Here is a 23,268-nt window from a genome sequence, read left to right on the forward strand (position 1 = left end):
CATCCAAACACATAGTTTCTAGGAAGAAGACACAGGCACACGTTTTTAATGTCTGGCATTGCCTGGACGAAGGACCCATGAGAGAATCAATGCTGGCCCTGTGCTGAGTTGGCCCTGTAGCCCATGCACCCTAGTGCTGGGCGTTACCTCCAGTGGCTGGTCCAGGGGGTGGTCTGCCAGGGGCCCAGGAAGGGGCTGAGTAACCAGGTCTGGGTGGGTGGGTGCTTCGGGGAGCTCTGGGCATTGATCTTTACCATGTGTGGGAGCACTGCCACGATGTCCCACGCGCACTGCCATACTGCTGCATATTGGCTGCATATTCACGCCCACATTTCATTGCATCTTTTCCAGGACGTTTGGAGGAAGATATCACGTTTTCTCTTTAACTCCTGTGGAAACTGAATCTCCCTGAGGTCCAACAGCTTCTCAAGCTTTCACAGCCAGTGAGCGTTTCTGGCATTTGGAGATACCCTGGGCATTGGAGTACCTGAGATGACAGGCCTTTCCTGGGATAAAGGAGCTTGGAGCCCTGGGTGGACAGAGGGCACTGGGAGGGCTCAGGCTTCACTAGAGGGCAAGGAGCAGGGGGAGGGAAATGGGGAAAGAAAGACAAAGGGTGTGCGTGCATTTGTGCAGGTTGGGAAGATGGCCGGGGTGGGGTGGGTGGACACTGAGAAACCGAGAACAAGCTGCTGTCACCACAGTTTTACTGTGGTCAGAACTAGTCCTGATGGAAACACAGCAACCATTCCCATTGTTTGCTTTGCCTCTTGCCCTCTATCTGAACGTGGTCGCCCAGAGAATGTGATCCCTTGGAGCGCTGGCTGCGGTCCTTGATTTCAGAAATAGCTCTGTCTTGTTCATCAGGGGCTCCCAATCCATCCCGAGCTCTGTGGTGTCTGTGAGCCAAAGCTGGCCGGTGTTGAGTGGGGGCTCTCCCTCAAGACCTCTGGGGCTCGGATGGTCAGAGAGTAGGAAATTCAACCTGCTCTTCTGTAGCTGGAGTCCGAAACGTGCGAATTGCCCAGAATTCCAGGTAGCCTTCCCTCCTGAGGGCTGGATTGCCACTTAGGCCTGAAGACAAAACCCTGGCTGTTTGCCTCGGGAGAAGGGAGTTTAGCCTCATGGCAACCTGTATTCCTAGGGGCTGGCCCAGGGCTCGGGACTTACGAGGTTTCCCAGAGAACAGAGGGAGGGCCTAGGGGTGAGGTGGTCAGAGCCTCCATACTTGTCTCCATGCAGACCCAACAAGGGCTTGGACCAGGTGGGCATAGGCCCAGCTGCCCTGTCAGTGATGGAGTCCCACGTCAGTCCTTCTTCAAGTCAGTTCCCCTCCCGCGGCAGCACACGCCCCTCCCAACCTACATGCTCCCTCTCAACAAAGGACATTCCTAGTGTCGTGTGGGTTGGAAAAGCATTTCCAGATGTGAGGGCAGAATGAGAGGAGAACAGAGTTTTGGTAGAGCACAGAGACGCTAGTAGAACAGCGGGCCTGCTCAAGAAAAGTCCACGCATTTCAAGGGCTGCTGCTACTACTAAGTCACTTCAGTTGTGTCCAACTCTTTGCGACCCCATGGACTGTAGCCAGCCAGGCTCCTCTGTCCATGGGATTCTCCAGGCAAGAATACTGGAGTGGGTTGCCATGCCGTCATCCAGGGGATCTTCCCAACCTAGGGATCAAACCCGCATCTCTTATGTCTCCTGCATTGGCAGGCAGGTTCTTTACCACTAGTGTCACCTGGGAAGCAAGGGCTAGTAGCCAATTTTTATAGCCTCAAGACAAAGAAAATTCCTGCTGGAAGGGTGGCATTAGGTGATGGGTATTTTTACCTAATATGGGGTCAGGGAGCTGGCCGGTTTAGGTCAGGGGGGATCATGGCAACAGTTGCTATGGGGCTTAGTCAGTTCTGGAGATGACCGTGGTGCGGGGCCCTGCATCTGTGGCCTTGGTACTAGGCCGTATACCTGTGATCTTGGCCGAGGGCTCCACACGTAGATGTGAGTCTTGTTCCACATTAAAGCGACCTCCCCCTCTACTGTATTTTTCCAGGCACGTGGCCTGGTCTGCAGTATGAACTCTCTCTCCCCCTTCACTGTGGCCATGCCTTCACCACAAACTTCTCTTTTAAGAGGCTGACGTTCTTAAAAGAAAGAGAAAACTAAAATGCGATCCTAATCCCTAGGAGAGTCATCTTTTCATCTGTGCTTTTCCTTGCGTGTCCGAGGTCTCTGCCAACTTAGAGACAGCATGTCTCATGATTCCTTTTCCAATCAGACTCTGGCTGTGGCTGCGTTTCCTACCCACTGCCCATCTGCCTGCTCTAGGGGCCGGGTGGGGGAGGGGCTGCCACAGACAGCACGCAAGTAAGAACCGAAGTATGTGACTGGACTTGGTCCTAACACAGGCGATTTTATTACCCTAAATGTCTTGGAATCCCTGTTGCCTCTGGCTCCAGAGGTCTCCAGGCTCCAGCATTCCCGGACAGCCATCTGCAGCCAGGCTGGGCGTTCTCTGGCAAGTGGCAGTGACATGAGTCACGGGGGCGGTCGCCAGGAAGGCTGCCCAGGAGGTGGGCACAGAGCGATGGCCACTGGGCCCCCTGGGGTTTGTGGTGGGGGCTGGGGGGCAGCATTTCAGTGAGGTGAGTGAACCCTGAGAGCCCAGGTTGGGCCAGGCCAGGGCTGGGCAGAAACGAGCCTGGTGCTGACTGCTGGGCAGGGCTGTAATATCAAAACCAGACATTATCTCTGGATGGAAAGAGCATACTAGGTCCTTTCTTGCCATCCTTTTCATTTAGGTAAAGGAGAAATGAGGTCCAGATACATAATTCTTTCCTTTTGTGAAAGCCCACTCCCATCCAGTGAAGAAAACCCAGGCATACTCTTGTGGGCATTTATTAATGTCACAAACAAAGCATACTTTATTTTTATTTGAATTGGCCAATGAAAATGTTCTACACGAGGCAAACACTTCATCATGAAAATTTTAAATGAAAAATAAATAAGCTCCATCCTACATACATCTCCAGCTGCCACATACAAATAGAGGATATCAGTTGTAAAGTAAATAAGTTAAAATAAATAGTTGTAGGATAGTCTGATAGGTCCAGTGTAAATCACCTGTTCCCTCCCTATCTTTGTTCCAGGCCCCTTCATCTGTTCATTGTAAGAATATTACACAGTCCACTGTGGCCCTTATTGAAAGAGCCCTTGATGTCCACATCTCCAAGTTATGTTCTGTTGGGAGGACTGGGTGTTCAGTCTAAAACAACAGCTGAAGAGCAGAGGTCAGCAAGGTGAAAGCCCAGGCCTCTTACCCCTGATGTTGTCTTACATTTCACCTGGAGATGTGGAAGCAGGTAATTCCCAGAGCAAAAAGCAACACGTGCCCATGAAGCAGCAGCATGTGAATAACTGTTGTGTCTGAGACCGGTTATGTTGGCAAAAGTATCCTTTGTACTAAGAAATGGCAATTTCCAACCTGGTCTCAGGCTAAATTTCACCATGAAGTCGCTGGTTTTGTTAAATGAGTCGGGTTAGTTTAAGCTTCTGAATTAGAAAACAAATCTTCTGGAAGCAGACTTGAGGCCACAGATGGCAAATATACAAGGCACGTCTCATTAATCAGCTCCACAGGCAGACATTACCAATTGATCACTGCATTCCTTTATCTCAGATTCCAGCCCCACACAGCACTCCACGCAGCCTGTGCCAATCATTTATGTTTATTTAGCATTTGAAATGAAGTTTATTTACTGGCCTTGGATCTTCTCTATGTTCTGAATATTCTGTAGAAAGGAGTAGATATAACATAGGCATTGAACCCATGATGCCAGCTATGGGTTGGGTGCCTTCAGACTTGGCATTTAACTGCTTTACAGCTGTGTCTACTACATGGGGAAGGCCACCTACTCAGAGTTGATAGGAAGATTGGGATAATGTATGTGAAGTGCTCAGAATCGCACCTGGCACACAGTAGGCATATAATAAATGGTAGCTGTCATAATCATGTTATTATTTTAAGGCTGTTGACATTGATGATAGAATTGATGATGACATTTCCATTAAAAGAAGGAAAGCATAATATTATATATTAGGTTGAACTCTATGAAATTGATAATTATTTTCAACCTACAAAAACAAGAATTTCTTCTAGTTCAGCGTTACACATAATAATGCATTTCATTTATATCATGTATTTGTTCTAACTTTGTCAGATTGCTTCCTTCAAAGACTGCCCCCAGAGACATATTCTTAAATCAGCTGCTAGAATAAGCAAAGCAAGCAGTCTAGTACAGAGGATGAGGACCTGTATTTAGTATCTGGTATCTAGTTCCATACCCTCTTAACGCCTCATCTTTCCCATCTGTAGACTGAGAATACTTGTGCTTTCTTTAACAGGAATTTTGTGAATGTAAGAAGTGATGGATGGGAGAACACTTTTAAAAGCTAAAATAATCATACCCAAGCAAGGTATTGTTAATTCCACTAGACTGTGCAACTTCAGAAAAGATTAGCATTCAGAATTTTAAATCATATTTTTCTATAGAAAAATCACAAAAGAGAATTCATGCAATCATGCCAAATGATCATCAAAACTGATCTTGACGATACCCTCAAGTGGATATTAGAACTACTAAGTAAATACATAAAGCACTTTGTCACTAAAAATCATACCTCATCAAGATGAAATTAATACAGTAACAGGAACGGTGAGAACCAGTGTGTTTACAAGTGCCTCAAATATCAAACTCTTACATTTATACCAGAAATTAGAACAACTCCCAAGAAAGACTGAGGAATTGTCTGCTTGATTCCTTGGAGGTCTTTAAAATGGGTTGGGAAAGTGGGTTTGATTTTGTTGCCATTTTGCTTAAACATAGGGATATAAACTTGATGACCTCCCAGAGTCACTTTGAGACCAACGGCTTTATCGATTTGAAGAAGGGAACAGTTTCCTTTTGCCTTTGAGGGAGGTTCCTGTCCCATGTCCTCAGCCAGGGTGATTAGTTAGTATTGGAGGGTGATGGTACATGGACCAGCTACTAGCAGAGGTGAATATGTGGCTCAGTTCCGATTCGGAAGTTTCCTCCCCTTGTGTAGTGAACTGGGGCCAGCGCAGGGCACTGGGGCCGGGGGGTCATCTTTAGTCAGCCTCGAAGGCGCTGTTGGTAGCTCCCACATACTCTGACTTTTTCTTGTGCCTGGTCCACATTTTCCGGAGGATGCTGGGCATGCCGCAGGGAGCACTTCCTGTTAGCGGGAGGGAGGCTTCTGCTCCCTGGGGGAGGGTTGGAAATTCTTCAGTCATCTTCTTGAGGTGTCTGGATCTACAGAAAAGCCGAGGTGGGTGGGGAGAGTAGTCACTCTGCTGAGCCTAACTGTCAACTGTTGCCCTCGACAAGTGTAGCTGGAGCCCCTGCTCCTCCTGGGCCCTTATGACCTGTGACCATGTGGAAGGTCACTGTTGGGCCTCATGCAGGAATGACACCCCTCACCCCACCCCAGGGGGGTCCTTGCATGCAGAAGGGAAGGATGTGGACCTGGTGCATGGATCTCAAGTTCTGTTCTTGTTCCAAGCTCTACTCTCCCACCCCTGCCCTGCCCCTCAACCTGAGCGATTTTGCTAGAAAGGTCAGATGTCATCAAGCATCAGCTCTTGAAAGTGAATCTGGCTCCCACTTACTCTATGACCTCAGTGACTTGACCTTGGCTACCTTCAGTTTCCTCGTGTATAGAATGGAGATAATTTTATCTAACTCTTGGGGGTTTTGTGAGGAGGGAAATAAGACTATATAAAGCATCCGGCACATTGTTGACCTCAATAAAGGTTCATTTTCCTCCTTACTTGCTCTCCTTTAGTGAAAGAAGCGGCCTTTGTTTTCTTTTCTTTAGCCAGGGTCCAGGAAAAAAATGACATGAGAATATCTACACTTAGGGACAAAGGGGCCATTTAGAAGAACCCTTTGCAGTAGATGCAAATGGCTCATTTCTTGAGGGGGTTCGTGTTTGCTGGTTACTGCAGCCATCAGCAGCAGCCTTACCTGCTCAGAACAACTTGCTACCAGAACTTAAGGCAATTGAAATGATACTTTTGGGACTTCTCTGGTGGTCCAGTGGCTAAGACCCTGTGCTTCCGATGCAGGGGCTGTGGGTTCTATCCCTGGTTGGGGAACTGAACTCCCACATGCCTCGAGGTGTGGCAAAAAAAGAGAAAGAAATCATACTTTTCTCTCATCACATCCCAATAGGTCGATGGCTTGGTTTTTATTGTTTGTTCTAGACTGCATTCTTTCATCCTGGTCCTCCTTTAACTCCCTCAGCTTTTAAGGTATGCACCCCTTGGGCTGATATGATAGCCCATGGTCCCTCATCTGTGAGCTTGTCACATGTCCCCAGGCATGTGTCTTTCCCATTCGCATATTATAAAGCTTTTGAAAAATGATGCAATCATTAGTGCAAGGTCTCCACACATTATCTCATCCAGTTCTCACAATAACCCCTAGAGAGGTTATAATCATCCCCATTTTTTGGTTTTGTTTTTAAAGAAATGAGGACGCAGAGGTCTGAATAACTGGTCTGAAGTCACAGCAAGTCAGCGGCAGTGCCAACCACACAGGCAGAACTGAGTCAAGAGCCCACACTCTTCGTCATCCCTGAAGCCACTTTCCTGCTCCCTCTGAGTCTAGAGGATTGTGGTGGGGGTGTGGCCATCTTCTTAGTGTTCCATTGAAGGCAGTGGGGTGGTCCTTGGGGGTGTGGGTATTGCTCCAGCTATTCTAGCTGCTGGTTCTAGAGCAGAGTTGATAGTAATGTTGTTGTAGCTTTGTCACTCAGTCTTGTCCACTCTTGTGACCCCATGGACTACAGCCCGCCAGGCTCCTCTCTCCATGGGCCTGCCCAGGCAAGAATACTGGAGTAGGTTGCCACTTCCTTCTCCAGGGGATCTTTCTAATCCAGATATTGAACCCTTGTCTCCTGCATTGGCCAGCGGATTCTTTACCACTCAGTCACCAGGGAAGCCTTAATAGTAACATGCAGGTCATAGATTTGGTTTGAAACCTTTGTATCTTATGTACTTTTTACCTGGGCAGGGGCCCTGAACCTAACGTGTGAGGCATTTCAGGAGGCTCTGTGTATGGCCTGTGATTGTGTGTATATGTGTGTGTGTATGGGTGTTAATCGCTCAGTTGTGTTGGACTCTTTGAGACCCAACGGACTGTGGCCCACCAGGCTCCTTTGTCCATGGGATTCTCCAGGCAAAAATACTGGCATGAGTTGCCAGTTCCTTCTCCATGCCTTGTGATTAATTTATCTAATTAACCAAAATTCCTCCCAAATGACACTTCTCCAGGTCTAAAGAGTGGCGGTAATGAAGTAGAAACCATCAAAAACACTTGAGCAAAAACTAGTGAAACAGTCAATGAGGTGCTACAGAGACCCAGGATTATAGCCCTCATTAGAAGCTCGTTTATGGCTGGCAGGGATTTTGTTTTACCATCTCTCCGGGATCTGTCAGCCAGGCCACCTGTTACTCTTCTGCGCAGGCGCAGGATGGGAGCAGGTGGGGAACCCTTGGGAGCTTGCTGGAGGCACAGCACTTACCCTCTGGTCAGCACAGCTACGTTCTCTGAGCCCGGGGCTGCCGCCTCCAGGACCGTGGGGGCTTTCACGGAGATCCGGGCCACTGGAGGCATCTGGGTTGTGAGAAGGGAGAGTGAGGTTGTTGCCCTGTCCCCATTTCCCGCACTGGCTGGAGCCACTGGAAAGGGCATTGGCTAAGCTGCTGAACCGGCAACAACCTAGGGCAATGGACCTCACTCCACCTTGGGCCCTAGGCTCCCCGAGCGGGGCATGTCAACACAGCACTGGGCCCACCTTTGCTTCTGACTCTGTAGGTCTGATGTTGGCCTGAGAAGCCGCCTTTCTAACAATTTCTCAACTGCTGCTGGTTCCCAGACCCCACTTTGGGAACCGCTCACCTAAAGAAACTTCAAAGTGAGCAACTTATTCTAGCCCGAGGCCTCTGTCCCCCTAGTACCCCCACGATCTGTGTCCACTTTGTTGTCAAATCCTGCAGGTTCTCCCTTGGAAATGCGGCCAAGTGCAGTGACATTCTCTTCCACTGAGCCTCAGGGCCAGTCACCCCAGGACAGGATCTCCTTGTTTCCCACCAGACCTGCCCCACACCCCAGGCCCCTCCTAGATTCGTAGGGTATCCCCACTGAGGGTGGACCAAGATCAGCTCTGTCCCCTGCTTTATGCATGTGTGCTCAGCAGCTCATTCATGTCTGACTCTCTTGTCATCCCATGGACTGCAACCCGCCAGGCTCCTCTGTACATGGGATTTTTCAAGCAAAAATACTGGAGTGAGTTGCCATTTCCTTCTGCAGGGGATCTTCCTGACTGAGGGATAGAACCTGAGTCTCCTGCATTGCAGGCAGATTTTTTACCTGCTGCTCTTTAAGGCTCCTCAAAACAGGACTCCCCCTTATCTGCCTCTGTTTCCCTGACATGTCCCAGCGGGGCTGGTCCTGCCTTTTCTGATGCTCACCCACAATTCCGCATCCTCTCCCAACCTTTCCTTCACTCTCTAGATTGAGCCTCATCTCTGCCTGCCCTTCAAGGCCACTTCCTACAGGAAGTCTTCCCTTAGGCTGGTGCCCAAGTTGATTTATCTCCGTCTCTTGTCCTCACGGCACTGTGTGTCATGTTTTGTCAACCCACCAATTCCGTGTCTTTACGCTTCTGTTTCCTCTGCTTGTGCAGTCTCCCCAGGAATAGCTTGGCTTGGATCAGGGTCTGGGACTTAACCCTTTGCTGGCTTTCCTCTTAAAGGAGGTGGTGAGTGCTTAAGAAACATGTACTGAGTTTAGAAGGAACTGGGGGCCTGAGCAGGGCCAGGTCCAGAGTTTGTTCAGTCAGTGGATCTCCCCTTTGCTCCTCCATCCCAAGCCCCAGGGAAGGCTTAAGGTCACTACATTCCTGGAATTACTGGAAAATTCCAGGTCAAGGACACCAGGATCCACCTTCCCCTGCTCTCCCGCGCTGGCCCAGGGTTGTGGGCAGAGCCACTGTGCCACCTTGTGGCCTCTCGGGAGCTGTCCCTCCGGTCGTGCCAGTGGCCAGAAAATCGCTTCTTCCCCCACTGTCCTCCATCCTGTTTCCTCCAACGCATATTAGCGTCCAGTCAAATCTGACTGTGTGAGCTCTGAATTGCTCTCCCCACCCTGGGAGAGTGGGCCTCCAAAGAGCTGCAGGACCCCAGCGCCAAGGTCTCAGGCCCAGAGGAAAGGGTCAGTCATACCGCTTTGCCCTCTTGCTGCCCCTCTGTTGTGATTACATCTCCATCATCAGCCTGTCCCATCCCCTCTCTCTCTCACTTCCCGGCTGCAGCTACCTCTCCAGGGGTGGGGGCAAGTTCATTCAAGGTGATGGACTGCCCTCTTGCCCTTAGCCAGGGCTCGCTGAGGGCAGCGGTTCAAGCTGTCAAGCCTGACAACCTTCACTTTGTGGCAACAGCCAAACCACCCTGGGTTGCCCCTGGGTACCGGGTTGAGGCAGGGAGCTCTTGATTGTCCCATCGCTGCCCTTTGGGCGATTTTCCTAATACAGGGATGACCTAAATGAAATAATTGAATTAGATTTCCTGCCCAGACCAGGAGCGAAGCACTCACATCTCTGCCCAGTTTGTTCCATAAAGACGAGCAGATGGCTGAGACATCCTCTCCAGTCTGCTCTAGTTCTCATGATCCACGAGTCTTGAGATCTGATGCCCACAGAGTCCAGGACGCCCAAGCTGCCCTCTCCTTCAGCCACCACTTCACCCCTCCTCTGCTGACCCTGAGGGTACCCACGTTCCTGCCCGGAAGATGACGAGGGAGATGTGTTTTCACAGGGTGACGCTGAGCTAGACCCAGGCACGCACTCTGTGATCCCCCTTCAGGGAAGGACAAGCCATCCAACCAGGGGACGGGTGGACTGCAGGTGGCTTTTGGCTTCTTCAGGTATCCTTGGCCGCCAAGAGCCACCTCGCCCAATATCACCCTCTCCTGGGCAGCCCGCATACCATGACAGAGCCACGGGAAAATATAAAACCTTGGTCAGTTGGATCCATCTCGGGCAATCCCAGTGGACGACACTTGCCTCAGTGCTCCCAGTGGAGGCGGTTCAGGGTTCCCTCTGAGATGATGGTGTTTTGTGCTTTCACAGAACTCAAGACCTTGCAACTCTTTACCCCTATAGCTGCCTCTAGGAATTAGCCAGGCATCTCCACCCAGCAGGGGCTTACCACAGAAACTGCCTCCCTCCCCCTGTGTGAGATGTCTGCTAGATATACTTTCTGTTTGCCTAAGAGCTGAATATCTGGCAAGAAAGAGAGCAGCAGCCAGTGGTGTACCGCTAGTTGACAGGCTTTAGGAGCAAAGAACCCTCAGCTGCACTTTTCTAATAATCCCCAGGCCTGGGACAAAGGACGCTTATTCTCCCTTCTTGGCACAGATAGGGCAAGATGTTTAAAGCCTGGAAGATACAGCTAACCAGGCTAGATTACTTACCAAAGCTTTGCCATATGTTCGATTCCCACACAGATTTGCTGATTTGGGTTCTGACGTCCCCACTGCAAAGTTGAACGGAGGGGATGTTACTAAGTGGTACTCTGTGTTCTATCTCCCCTGGTTCTGCATCTATATTGTTAGCTAATCGAATCACAAATGTCAGAATTTCTAAGGGCCTTTTTACTGAGTGGCAAAATCACGAACTAGGGTCAGGACTGGAGCAACTGTCAAGTGGGTCACCTGCATTAAGTGAGACAATGTTTATGTGTCTTATACTCAGCACATCGCCTGACACAGTAAATATTCAAAAATATTTATTGGCACTCTTCAGCGGGCTAGAACTGAGATTTAATAAGATCACATGTGTGAAGGTGTTCAGTACAGGGTCTATCTGTAGTATGTGCCCAGAGGATGTACCCTTAGCTCCTCCTTCCTTCCTAAGGAGCCACATCACATGACATTATCAGGAATTAAGTCTTTACAGCTGGGATCAATTATTTAATCTGCGCTCTTGAACACACCTCTGTGAAAATGAGCCTTCCTCATAATGTGGGAGGATCGGAGGTTATCCGTGTCCTGAGACACTGGCCTGAGATGTAAGTGAGAGCCTTCTTTCTGTGCCTTTATTTCTGAGGCCTGTGCTTCTGGGAATCCAGGTGTTGAGCTGAGTAGCTAGTGATGGGTGGGTGGGGAGCTGGCCTTTGACGGAGTTCCTCCTGGGGCAGATGTTCCTGGCAGAGCCCCATCCTATCATACTATAGCATAGAGAACACGCCCATCACCCCAAGGAAAACATCTTAATGGCAATAAAATGAAGTCATAGGCTACCAAGATCAGACCATGATGTGTCATGCTCTGGCATAAGTGATGACAGTAGCTTGTATTTTTTTAGTATTTACTGTGTCAGGTGCTGTGCTGAGTGTAGGACACTTGAACATCATCTCGTTTAATCCTCACTACAATCCTCACTCCTCCTCCAATGTGCTGTGCTCCATCATGTCTGACTCTTTGTGACTCCATGGACTGTTAGACTGTAGCTCGCCAGGCTCCTCTGTCCATGAGATTCTCCAGGCAAGAATACTGGAGTGGGTTGCCATTTCCTCCTCCAGGAATTGAACCCTCATCTCCTGCCTCTCCTGCACTGCAGGTAGATTCTTTACCACTAAGCTATTGGGGAAGTCCTTACAGGTAGACATAATAATAGGTGAGGAAATGCAGTCTTTAAAGATGCACAGCAATTACAATGAAACTGGGTGAGGATGACTTAGGGAATGGCAAGCTGACCTCTTTGGTTGTCTTGCAGGGCTAGGGGAACGTGACCAAGGGAACCCCTAACCCATTCTGGGAGGAGTTTTTCAGGCAGAGAGACTCAGGGAGGGCAATCCACAGAAAGAACAGTGTCAGGGAAGGTCCAGGATATAACAGACTATAATGAGTGGTCACAGCTCAGGGCTGTTCTCTGTATGGATTGGCGGGGACAGGAATGTCACAGGAGGTGGCCCTGGAGAGGCAGCAGAGGAATGGGTCCTGCAGGGCCTTGGGTGTGGTCTGGAGGGCGGCTGGGGGTGGGAGGACAGTGTTTAATGCAGAGGGATAACAGATTCTGCTGTAGAAGGACCCTCCAGCAGCCTTGTGGAGGGAGAGGGCCTGGTAGCTGAGGACCAAGGTTGGCTGCTACACATCAGGGATGAAGGAAGTCTCACTCAGGTAGCCTGAGGTTGGTACTAAGAAGAGACAAGACCTGTGTAGGAGCTGACATTGTCAGTGGTTGGTATGTGGAGAGGGGTGGGGGAGGACAAGGTGGGAGGTTGGGATCAATATCCCAGCGATTTGCTGGAAAGACGGATAATGATCCCAGCTGAGAAAGGAAGAGAGGTTTAAAGGTGGAAGACAATCACTCTGGAACAAGTTGATTCTGAGACGTCCAAGGCCACCTTGGTGCAGAGGTTCCACCAACCCAGGAGGTGGGGTGTCCCCTTTCCTGGGCACCTAAGGTTCACCTGCTCAAGGCTGCAGGCTGAGAGGGTTTCTCAGCTGGGCCTCTGCCTTCAGAGTCCTGCTATGTCTAAGCTTTCTCAGGGCATATTTCTGCCACATGAGAAGGCTGCAAACCCAGGAGCCTTCTCCTGTAGCTCAGGAGAGAACTGGGTCTCCAGATGTCAGATCCCCGAGGCACATGTCCTTCTCACAGGAGGATGGCAGACTTGTGCCCAAGGCTGGTGCCCAGCCTTTCCGGGGGAGAGCACTGGGGCCTGGCTTTGACTCAGACATCCTCCCTCCCTCTCACTCTCCCCTGGAATCTGTCAAACTGTGGGAGCTGAGGGAGTTGAATCCATGCCCAGCTCAATCTTTTTTTTTAACCTGACTCGCACATTCCCTGCATGAGCTGACTGTCACATGTTGGGCAGAGTCTCCTCATTTCATAACTTAGTGTTCTCTCCTCCAGTCCAGGCTTCCACAGGCTGCTTAGGGAGGAAAGGAGCCCCTGAAACTAGACAGTTGGAAGACATTATTCTCTGGAGGGGAAGAGGCAATTAGCTGGGAAACCAGGAGACCTGAGATTTAATCTCAGTTCTGTTGCTAATGAGCGGTGTGACCTACGCAGGTCAGCTGGTTTCCATGGTTTCCATTTCCTCTCCTGAAGATCCACAGGGGGCGCTTGCAGAGATCTGTGGGCCTCCACCTTCAGGGTCCAATAGAATTACTGGGGAGCAGGCGTGTTAAGACAGATGGCTGAACCCACCCCAGAGTTTGACTAAACAGGTCTTGGGTGGGACCTAAAATTTGCATTTCAAGCAAGTTCCTGGGTGATTCTGCTGTTCCTGGGACACCCCTTTGAGAACCACCCATCGGATTGTCTCTAAGTCCTTGGTCATCTATATGTTGTCTTGGGTCAACATTGTCAGCATCATCTGGAAGCTTATCAGAAACAAAATCTGCGGCCCTGCTCAGTCCTGAATTAGACTCTGCATAAAAACAAGATTCCCAGGTGATTCTCTGGTACATTAAAGTTTGAACAACATGGCTCTAAATTCATTTTATGATTTTATGGAGAAGGTATTCTTTTTTTCTACACACAGGCACCCATCCACCCACCCACCTATATATAGACAGAGAAAAAAAATTATCTCCTCTTAATTTGCAAGGCAGATTGTGGTTTCCCTCATGCTTTCATTTTCTGTAAAAAAGATATATATGTAATCACTTAACTAGAGAATATAGCTTGATTTATGGGTTCTTTTACTTAGGCTCGTAAAAACAGGATCCGTGTGTTTGTGACCAAAGAAACTTTAGAGATCTAGTCTAAGATCTATGAAGGAGGAAAGAGAGAAGATGGTTGGATGAAGAGCCATACTCAGTGGAGTTTAATTTCAGTTCTTGTAAAATACAAAATAGTTGACACTCCAAAACTTTGAAAAGGACATCCAAGACTTTTTGTGTATTTCTAGAGTTAAAAATATGAATAACTATAGGCTATGAGCATAACAGAAATAAACTAAACCAGGAATTAAAGGCAAAACACCATCAAGACTTCAGCAAGCTAGACACAGATTCCTATTTAACTGCTGGAGTGGGAGCCATTTTTTAAAAATAGTGTGGAAGGTAAGACTCTGTTTCCAACTTTCAAAACAAATTTGTCTCTAAATTCTTTTTATAACCTGTTGAAATAGTTTAAGCCATTCAAATTTAAAACAGTGGGATATTAAGATGGCAGTTGATGAGTCTGTATAGTTTCACACACACACATACAGCATAATGTAAGCTTCTTTTACTTCATGAGTCGTGTCTACACCGGTTTTCTCTCCCCCAGAATAGAGTGATTTTTATCTCCTTCTGAATCCCGCAGGACTGCCTCTGGAGCTAGGTGGAGGATGAGAGCATCTTTGCTCATCAGGCAGACCCAGAAGCCAGTGGTTTAAGGCAGAAGGGGTTTTGTGGGGTGGCGGTGGGCGGGGCTGAGGCAGGTGCATTCAGAGCGGGACCAGCATGCACTGCGGAAGGCGGCGGCCCCACTCCAGCCACAGGCGCACCGCTCACCTGGCCTGATGGAGGACCCCAGGGAGGACGGCGACGTGGTGGGAGCAACGCCCAGCCAGGACGCAGGCACTGAGGCCTCCGCTCTAAGTGGGTCACGGCCCCTCAGGGAGGTCCCAGGGACCGCAGAGCCGGGATGCACCTACCAGGCCTGGAGGGAGTCTTGGCGGGATGGGGACCCTGCAGCCGCGGGTTCTGGAAGCGGCCCGACCTGCGGCCCTCACCGTCGCGGCGGTCGGTGCGGTGCGGGAGCAGCTCCAGGGGCCGTGGCGCGTAGAGGTCCGACTCGATCACCACCTGCGGGCAGGAGGAAGGACCTGAGTCACCTTGTTCCTCTCCTCGAAACTCAGAACCCACAGCAGAGGCCCCGGCTTGGGACCTTGTGCCAACATGGAACTGCTGGAGCTGTCGTAGGGAGCAGTGAGAAAACCTGGGGGAGACGGGCCCAAGACAGTGAACCGTTGTATTGAACTCCAGCAAGGCAAGGGGTACCACGGTGCGGGAAGATGAGGCTTTTGAGGGTTCCCCACCAGCTGTCCCTTCAAAGAGTCAGAAACCTGGGCCATCAGGCCCCCAGTGGAGGCTGGCTTCCTGCCTCAGAGCCTATTATGGTTTGACAACAGGACAGGAATATTTTGGCCACCTGATGGAAAGAGCTGACTCATTGGAAAAGACCCTGTGGGAAAGATTGAGGGCAGGACAAGAAGGGGGCGGCAGAGGATGAGAAGGTTAGATGGCATCACCAACTCAGTGGACATGAGTCTGAGCAAATTCCAGGAGATGGGGAAGGACAGGGAAGCCTGGCATGCTGCAGTCCACAGGGCTGCAAAGAGTCGAACGCGACTGAGGGACTGAACAACAAAAACAACAATTTGAAATGGGGATGGCTCTGGAAATTGGGGTCTTGCAACCTCTGCAGCTCAGTGGGAGCCCTTGTTCATGTAGACCATGGCTTTTTGGATGCTCCATCAGAGAGACCTAGGGAGAGGACTTGGGCCTCACCTGATACCCTGGTTGTAAAAAGAAAGAAGCTGTTGGCAAGTGGAGCAGGCATGGTTCCTGGATACTCACGCTTCCTCCGCTTTGCAGAATGCCTGTGTCAGGTGGAGCTGTGACATGAATTTCCGTGACTTGTGGCTGATAAGTGGAAATTCTGGCAAGCTAGAATAGAATGCTACATGCTAAAGTATTTTCACTAATGATCACCTGCTGAATAGTTGTTTGAGGGAAAGTACATTAAGAAGAATACCACTTTTGTCAGGGTTCACCGAGATGGGCCTTTAAAATTAAAATAAAATATTTAAATTGTTGAAATAATTTAAATGTAAAACTTTGAGACAACTAGTTCTATATTTTAATTTGGGGGTGAGGTGACAAAGGGAATCTCGACAGCTTTTGGGTCTTATCCTGCCTATTTTTTATGTATAGCTGCAAATGACAGTGGGCTTATTCAGTCCCGTGAAGCAGGTTAGAACCTCCAGCATTACACAGCAGCTTCTCTGAGGTTTGGATTCATTCATTCTCTTGCTCACTTGCTCCTTCCTTACACAGACATACTGCGAGGGTACGTTTCTGTTAGATCCTGGCACGGGGTGTATCAGACGAGGTCAACCTATCTCAGCCCTTACAGTCCAGTCTTTGACGAATTCCCCTTTGTTGTCTGCAAAAAACAATTGTGGTTGAAGCTGAAGCAAATAAGACTGAATTTTAAATATTATAATAAGGTGATATTTTATCTTAGTGGAGAAAATTTGGACCTTTAATAAATATCAGGCCACTAGGGGAAGTGGATTCATGACCACACTTCTCATACCAAAATGAGCATCAGACAGGTCAAAGATGAATGTTGAAAAAACCAAAAAACTAACACAAGAGTATGGCCCAGTATAGCATTTGTTACAGATAATAGGGAATTATCCCTGTGTACATAAAACTCTTGCCAATCAATAAAGAAGAAAAAAACAATAGAAAAATGGGGCCAGAAACCAGCTGGCAATTGACAATAGACATACCAGTGGCCAGTAAATATGAAAGGTGCTGGACAACCATAATTAAGTGTAAATTAAAACAAAGTTGTCTTTTCTCCTATCAGATTGTTAATGATGAACAAGATGAATCTCCATTTGAGGTCATGCAAACAGGAGTTCAGACCCCAGGTCTGTACTTTGAGACTACATGGAATGGGGTCATTTTCTGGACCATCCTTGCTGGTTGGGGCACAGTCACTGCTGGTCGTTCACAGAGATTTCAAGAACACAGCAGGCTCTTCCCTCATGTTGTCCGTTTCCTTACCAGTGACTGATCATGTCTCCAACAGAGGAAGGGGAGCTATCACTCTTTGCTTCTGTTTATCACAAATAGTCCTTGCTTAGAAAATTAATTTATCCCCAATTTAGTCATATCTGGCTTAGGAAATTAAATCTTCTCAGGCCCATTTTGGGAACTGGACTCATTTATTTTTTGCCTTTGGAGAAAGCTGATGATAATTCAGGACCATTTAATATTAGGTCCCTTTCTCCTCTAGGCACTGCTGGAGGTGGGGTTTTTCCCTAATAATTTAAAATATTCTTTTCCACCTTGGCTTTCAGTTTAGTTCAGTTGTTCAGTCGTGTCCGACTCTTTGTGACCCCATGAATCACAGCACGCCAGGCCTCCCTGTCCATCACCAACTCCTGGAGTTCACTCAAACTCATGTCCATCGAGTCGGTGATGCCATCCAGCCATCTCATTCTTTGTTGTCCCCTTCTCCTCCTGCCCCCAATCCCTCCCAGCATCAGAGTCTTTTCGAGTGAGTCAACTCTTTGCATGAGGTGGCCAAAGTATTGCAGTTTCAGCTTTAGCATCAGTCCTTCCAGTGAACACCCAGGATTGATCTCCTTTAGAATGAACTGGTTGGATCTCCTTGCAGTCCAAGGGACTCTCAAGAGTCTTCTGCAACACCACAGTTCAAAAGCATCAATTCTTCGGCGATCAGTTTTCTTCACAGTCCAACTCTCATATCCATACATGACCACTGGAAAAACCATAGCCTTGACTAGACGGACTTTTGTTGGCAAAGTACTGTCTCTGCTTTTTAATATGCTATCTAGGTTGGTCATAACTTTCCTTCCAAGGAGTAAGTGTCTTTTAATTTCATGGCTGCAATCAGCATCCGCAGTGATTTTGGAGCCCCAAAAAATAAAGTCTGACACTGTTTCCACTGTTTCCCCATCTATTTCCCATGAAGTGATGGGACCAGATGCCATGATCTTTGTTTTCTGAATGTTGAGCTTCAAGCCAACCTTTTCACTCTCTTCTTTCACTTTCATCAAGAGGCTTTTGAGTTCCTCTTCACTTTCTGCCATAAGGGTAGTGTCATCTGCATATCTGAGGTTATTGATATTTCTCCCGGCAATCTTGATTCCAGCTTGTGCTTCTTCCAGCCCAGCGTGCCTCATGATGTACTCTGCATATAAGTTAAAGAAGCAGGGTGACAATATACAACCTTGACGTATTCCTTTTCCTATTTGGAACCAGTCTGTTGTTCCATGTCCAGTTCTAACTGTTGCTTCCTGACTTGCATACAGGTTTCTCAAGGCATAATTGACACATATAGTTGCATACGTTTGAGGGGTACAGTATGTTGAGTTACATGTTTATACACTGCTAAATGATTAGAAGGGAGGTGTTTCTGCTGGATTTCTAGCAAGCCTTTTCTAGCAAGCTGGATTTCCAGCAAGCCTGGGGCAGCACTCACGGACCCTACAGCAGCAATGGGTTCCCCCCGAATGTGGAGTTCCAGGTCAAACAGGAGAAATGTGAGCCCCATTACTGGATTTAAGACCTTTGACTGTCAACCTCTCGTCACAGGTATTTTAGATTTTATTTTCCTGCTCTCAGCATTCTTCTAATGAGGAGTGAGAAATGGTGTGTTTTCCAACCCATTTGTAGAAGGAGGAAGTAAGGACATGAAAGCCTGTGAAGTCCAGGCGGGCAGCCTAGCATTTCCTCTTCAGAAAAGGATTCCCGGGGCTGATTCATGTTGATGTATGGCAAAAATTGTCATAATATTGTAGAGTAATTATCCTCCAATTAAAATGCTTTAATTGGATTCTTTACCATCTGAGCCAGCAGGGAAGCCCAAGAATACTGAAGTGGCTAGCCTATACCTTCTCCAGTTGATCTTCCCGACCCAGGAATTGAACCAGGGTCTTCTGCATTGCAGGTGGATTCTTGACCAGCTGAGCTACCAGGGAAGCCCAAAATAAATTAATTAATTTTAAAAAAGTTCCTTTTGAAGAACAAGAAAGGCCCCCTTTGCAGTCCCTTCTCTGCACTGTGGAGGGGAGAGGGGGAGAATAAAGGGGGAGGGAGAGAGTGCAGAGGCTTCAGCTACTGGGGAGGGAGCCCCGCTGCATGCAAGTTCCCTGGGGTGGGGATGAGGCTGGGTTCTTCCCAGGTCATGACCTAGGGCCCTGGCCCTCAGCAGGTTTTCTTTTTGGCCCTGAAGGATGCCAACGCAGCCAAGGAAAGAAGAGAGGCCTCACCTCGGGAGATTTCCCTTTCTCAGCTGGTCTTGTGCTTGTGTCTCATGCCGCACAGTTGGGGAGGCTCCAAGAGGCCTCGGGACAGTGTGTTAGGCCCATGCCAGGGAATGGACAGCTGGTTCTGAAGGCTCCCAACAGTCTGGCTTATTCTCTGGTCTAAAGGACCCAATCTAAGTTCCTTGCTGCTGCTAGTTTTAGAACAAACCGATCTGAGAACAGGCTCTTTAGCTCCTTGAGCACAGGGGTGAGACTGGGGAAGGGGCGAAGAGGAGACCAGTGTTTAATGTTGGGTTTTCCTTTCTGAGGTCAGCGAATCGCCTGCTGAAAGTAGACAACGAACTCGTGTAACAGCTATATTCTGATAAGCTGATGCTCCTTGGATGGGCTCATGTCAGACACCTTGGGGGCAGGTAGGGAGTCATAAAGACAGGGGGGACCTAGATGATGGAGGATCATCATCACTAGGGGCTGACAGGATCCACAGCAAAGTTCTAGCTCAACTTTCTAATTTTATACACAGGGAGACTGAGGCCAAGGGGACTCCTGTGTCTTCAAGGTTCAGACCATGGTTTCATGAGTCCTAAGGGAGTCCTAAGGGAGTGCTGAAGGCAGTGGCACCCCACTCCAGTACTCTTGCCTGGAAAATCCCATGGACGGAGGAGCCTGGTGGGCTGCAGTCTATGGGGTCACGAAGAGTTGGACACGACTGAGCGACTTCACTTTCACTTTCCTGCATTGGAGAAGGAAATGGCAACCCATTCCAGTGTTCTTGCCTGGAGAATCCCAGGGACGGGGGAGCCTGGTGGGCTAACGTCTATGGGGTCGCACAGAGTTGGACACGACTGAAGTGACTTAGCAGCAGCAGCAGCAGCAGCAAGGGAGTGCTGATATCCAGGTAAGAATTTTCAAGTGCAAATTGTTTGCATGGTACATTTTGAAAAAATCAGATCACCAGAAAGAAAAATCAGATCAGCCCTTCTCCACAAGATTGAAATCTGGGGCGAAAGTGACATTTGCAAGTCTTATTCTTCCATCTTTCCTGTGGTGGTGCCACTGCTTATTATGAAGAGGCTGTGAATCTTGGTGCCAGTGGCTCCATTGAACCGAGAGGCCTGACTGACCCACGCTTTAGTGTAAATCTATTCCTTTAAGCTACTCTTATGTTGTCTGTAGCATCAAGATGATCAGAATGTCAATTGTTGTTCATTCGCTTAGTCATGTCCAACTTTTTGTGACCCCGTGGACTGCAGCTTGCCAGGCTTCCCTGTCCTTCATCATCTCTCAGAGTTTGCTGAAACTCATGTCCATTGATTTGGTGATGCTATCCAACCATCTCATCCTCTGCCACCCCCTTCTCCTTTTGCCGTCAATCTTTCCCAGCATCAGGGTCAATAACATTGCCTAAGAATCAGGGGGTGTGGGGGATAAAGCTAGTAAAACTGTCTAGAGAAGGGAGAGTGTGTGACTGTAGAAGATGTGAATTACGAGGGGTCCACAGAGGGAGAAAATGCGGCACTAAGAATGAGTCAGAGAGGAAAGAGATAATTTGTAAAGGAAGAAAACTGAGCTGGTATGGTATAGCCCAAGGGGTGAGACTAGATGCAAATAAGGATTTCAGGGAAAAGTCGTAAATACTGGTATGTAAGAGCAGTTGCAAAAGACCTTTCCTATCTTTTCTAATTTGAATGTATGGTTGAGTGTGAATTTTACGAGGAGAGGATGAGTCAGGCAGTTAGGGGAAATCAGAAATTCAGAGGAGAGTTCAAAGGCCAAAGAGTGTTATTAAGCTATCTTACCTGTAGGAAGATTGCATATTTGAAGACAAGATCCTAACTTCTGTTTTGTTTTTTTTTTAATCAAAAGCAATTTTTTATATGTATTCATATACTTGAGTCATTTTTTTCTAAGTAAAAATATTTTAGAGAAGGAGAATCATAAACTATAAACATAGCAGTCTTTCTCAGAAATTTCCATTCCCAGGAAAGCTGAGAGCTTGGTTCTATAGAGTTTTGTTGTTGTTGTTTAGTTGCTAAGTCATGTCCAACTCTTGTGACCCCATGGACTGCAGCACACCAGGCTCCCCTGTCCTGCATTGTCACTTGGAGTTTGCTCAGATTCATGTCCATTGTCTATAGAGCCTGGTTGAAGTCAACTGGATGTTCCAGGAGGCAGTGCTCCATGTTTTGGGGGCTTCCTGTACCTCTTGCCCGTGTGGCTTCACCTTTACCATGGAGAGTTGTCTCCTTTGTTAAGGTTCTGAATCTCTTGAGAAATTTCTTCCCTAGGATCCTATTTACCTCCTAGAAAGTATGATTTTAGTTTCCATTTTATCATCACAGTTCTGTCCTTATAAAGCTAGTAGACATTGGTATAAATGGTGATTCAGACACAAACATTGTTTACAGTTAGGAATTCAAAGCAAGAACTTGGTTGAGAACCAAACATTCTTAATTCCCAAAGGATCTTCCCTGAGTCATGAATGATTTTTGGTCCTTCAAATCCAGAGTCCAGATATTTCTTAATTTACAATGGAGTTACATTCTGATTAAAAAAACCCCAAAATATCGTAAGTCGAAAATGCATTTTATACAACTAAACTGCCAGACATTACAGCTGAGCCTGCCTTAAATGTGCTTAGAATACTTACATCAACCTCCACAAAATCATCTCGCACAGTCTATTTTATAATTAAGTATTGAATGTCTCATGTTATTGGTTGAATACTGTACTGGAAGTGAGAAACAGAATGGTTGTCTGGATGCAGAATGGCTGTAAGTATATCCTGTTTATCCTTGTGATTGTGTGGCTGGTGGAAGGCTGTGGCTTGCTACACTGCCCAGTGTCAAAGAAAGTATTTTGTACCATGTATCGCTAGCCTAGGAAACAATTAAAATTCAAAATTTCAAGTATGGTTTCTGAATACATTTCATTTGGGCACCATAGTAAAGACAACAGTCATGCAAGTCAAGACATCATACGTTGGGGACCATCTGTACTGCCAACTTGAATCTGTTCTTAAAGTTGAAATTGCCTACAGACAACCCCTCTCTTTTCCATTATTGGGGACACCTGTTGCTTCTTGAAACTCAGGAACTCTGGACTTCCCTGGTAGTCCAGGGGTTAAGAATCTACCTGCCAATGCAGGGGACATGGGTTTGATCCCTGGTCCAGGAAGATTCCACATGCCGTGGGGCAACCAAGCCTGTGTACCACAACTACTGAGGCCTGAGGGCCTAGAGCCCATGCTCTGCAAGAAGAGAAGCCACTGCAATGAGAAGCCTGTGCACCTCAACTAGAGAGTAGCCTCTGCTCGCTGCAAGTAGAGAAAGCCCATGTGCAGCACTGAAGACCCAGTGTAACCAAAAATACATAAATAATGTTTTTAAAAAAAGAGCACTTTCCTTTCTAGATTGTGGGCTTAAGTTTTTAGGGATCATGAGAAATAAGGATTCTTGTCTTACAACAACAGTTCAGTTCAGTTCAGTCACTCAGTTGTGTCCAACTCTTTGCGACCCCATGAATCACAGCACGCCAGGCCTCCCTGTCCATCACCAACTCCCGGAGTACACTCAAACTCATGTCCACAGAGTTGGTGATGCCATCCAGCCATCTCATTCTCTGTCGTCCCCTTCTCCTCCCGCCCCCAACCTTTCCCAGCATCAGAGTCTTTTCCAGTGAGTCAACTCGTCGCATGAGGTGGCCAAAGTATTGCAGTTTCAGCTTTAGCATCAGTCCTTCCAATGAACACCCAGGATTGATCTCCTCTAGAATGGACTGGTTGGATCTCCTTGCAGTACAAGGGACTCTCAAGAGTCTTCTCCAGCACCACAGTTCAAAAGCATCAATTCTATGGCAGTCAGCTTTCTTCACAGTCCAACTCTCACATCCATACATGACCACGGGAAAAACCATAGCCTTGACTAGACGGACCTTTGTTGGCAAAGTAATGTCTCTGCTTTTTAATATACTATCTAGGTTGGTCATAACTTTCCTTCCAAGGAGTAAGTGTCTTTTAATTTCATGGCTGCAATCAGCATCTGCAGTGATTTTGGAGCCCCCAAAAATAAAGTCTGACACTGTTTCCACTGTTTTTCCATCTTTTCCCATGAAGTGATGGGACCAGATGCCATGATCTTTGTTTTCTGAATGTT

The 23,268-nt window shown here is 47.8% G+C and overlaps 1 protein-coding gene across 1 annotated transcript in view; it reads right to left on the reverse strand.

Moving 5' to 3' along the window:
* Nucleotides 1-3,540: 3,540 nt before the first annotated feature.
* Nucleotides 3,541-23,268, reverse strand: part of VXN (vexin) — a 28,012-nt gene continuing 8,284 nt past the window's right edge. Inside the window, exons 3-6 of the mRNA XM_055431712.2 lie at nucleotides 14,738-14,888; nucleotides 10,557-10,618; nucleotides 7,606-7,697; nucleotides 3,541-5,330 (exon numbers count right to left, since the gene is read on the reverse strand). Coding sequence (XP_055287687.2) covers nucleotides 5,147-5,330; nucleotides 7,606-7,697; nucleotides 10,557-10,618; nucleotides 14,738-14,888 — 489 coding nt within the window. The 3' untranslated portion in view covers nucleotides 3,541-5,146. The remainder of the gene's footprint in view (nucleotides 5,331-7,605; nucleotides 7,698-10,556; nucleotides 10,619-14,737; nucleotides 14,889-23,268) is intronic.

This window comes from Moschus berezovskii, chromosome 16 (genome assembly GCF_049115385.1).
Source record: "Moschus berezovskii isolate FMDL1 chromosome 16, NW_MosBer_1.0, whole genome shotgun sequence".
Taxonomy (NCBI): Eukaryota; Metazoa; Chordata; class Mammalia; order Artiodactyla; family Moschidae; genus Moschus; species Moschus berezovskii.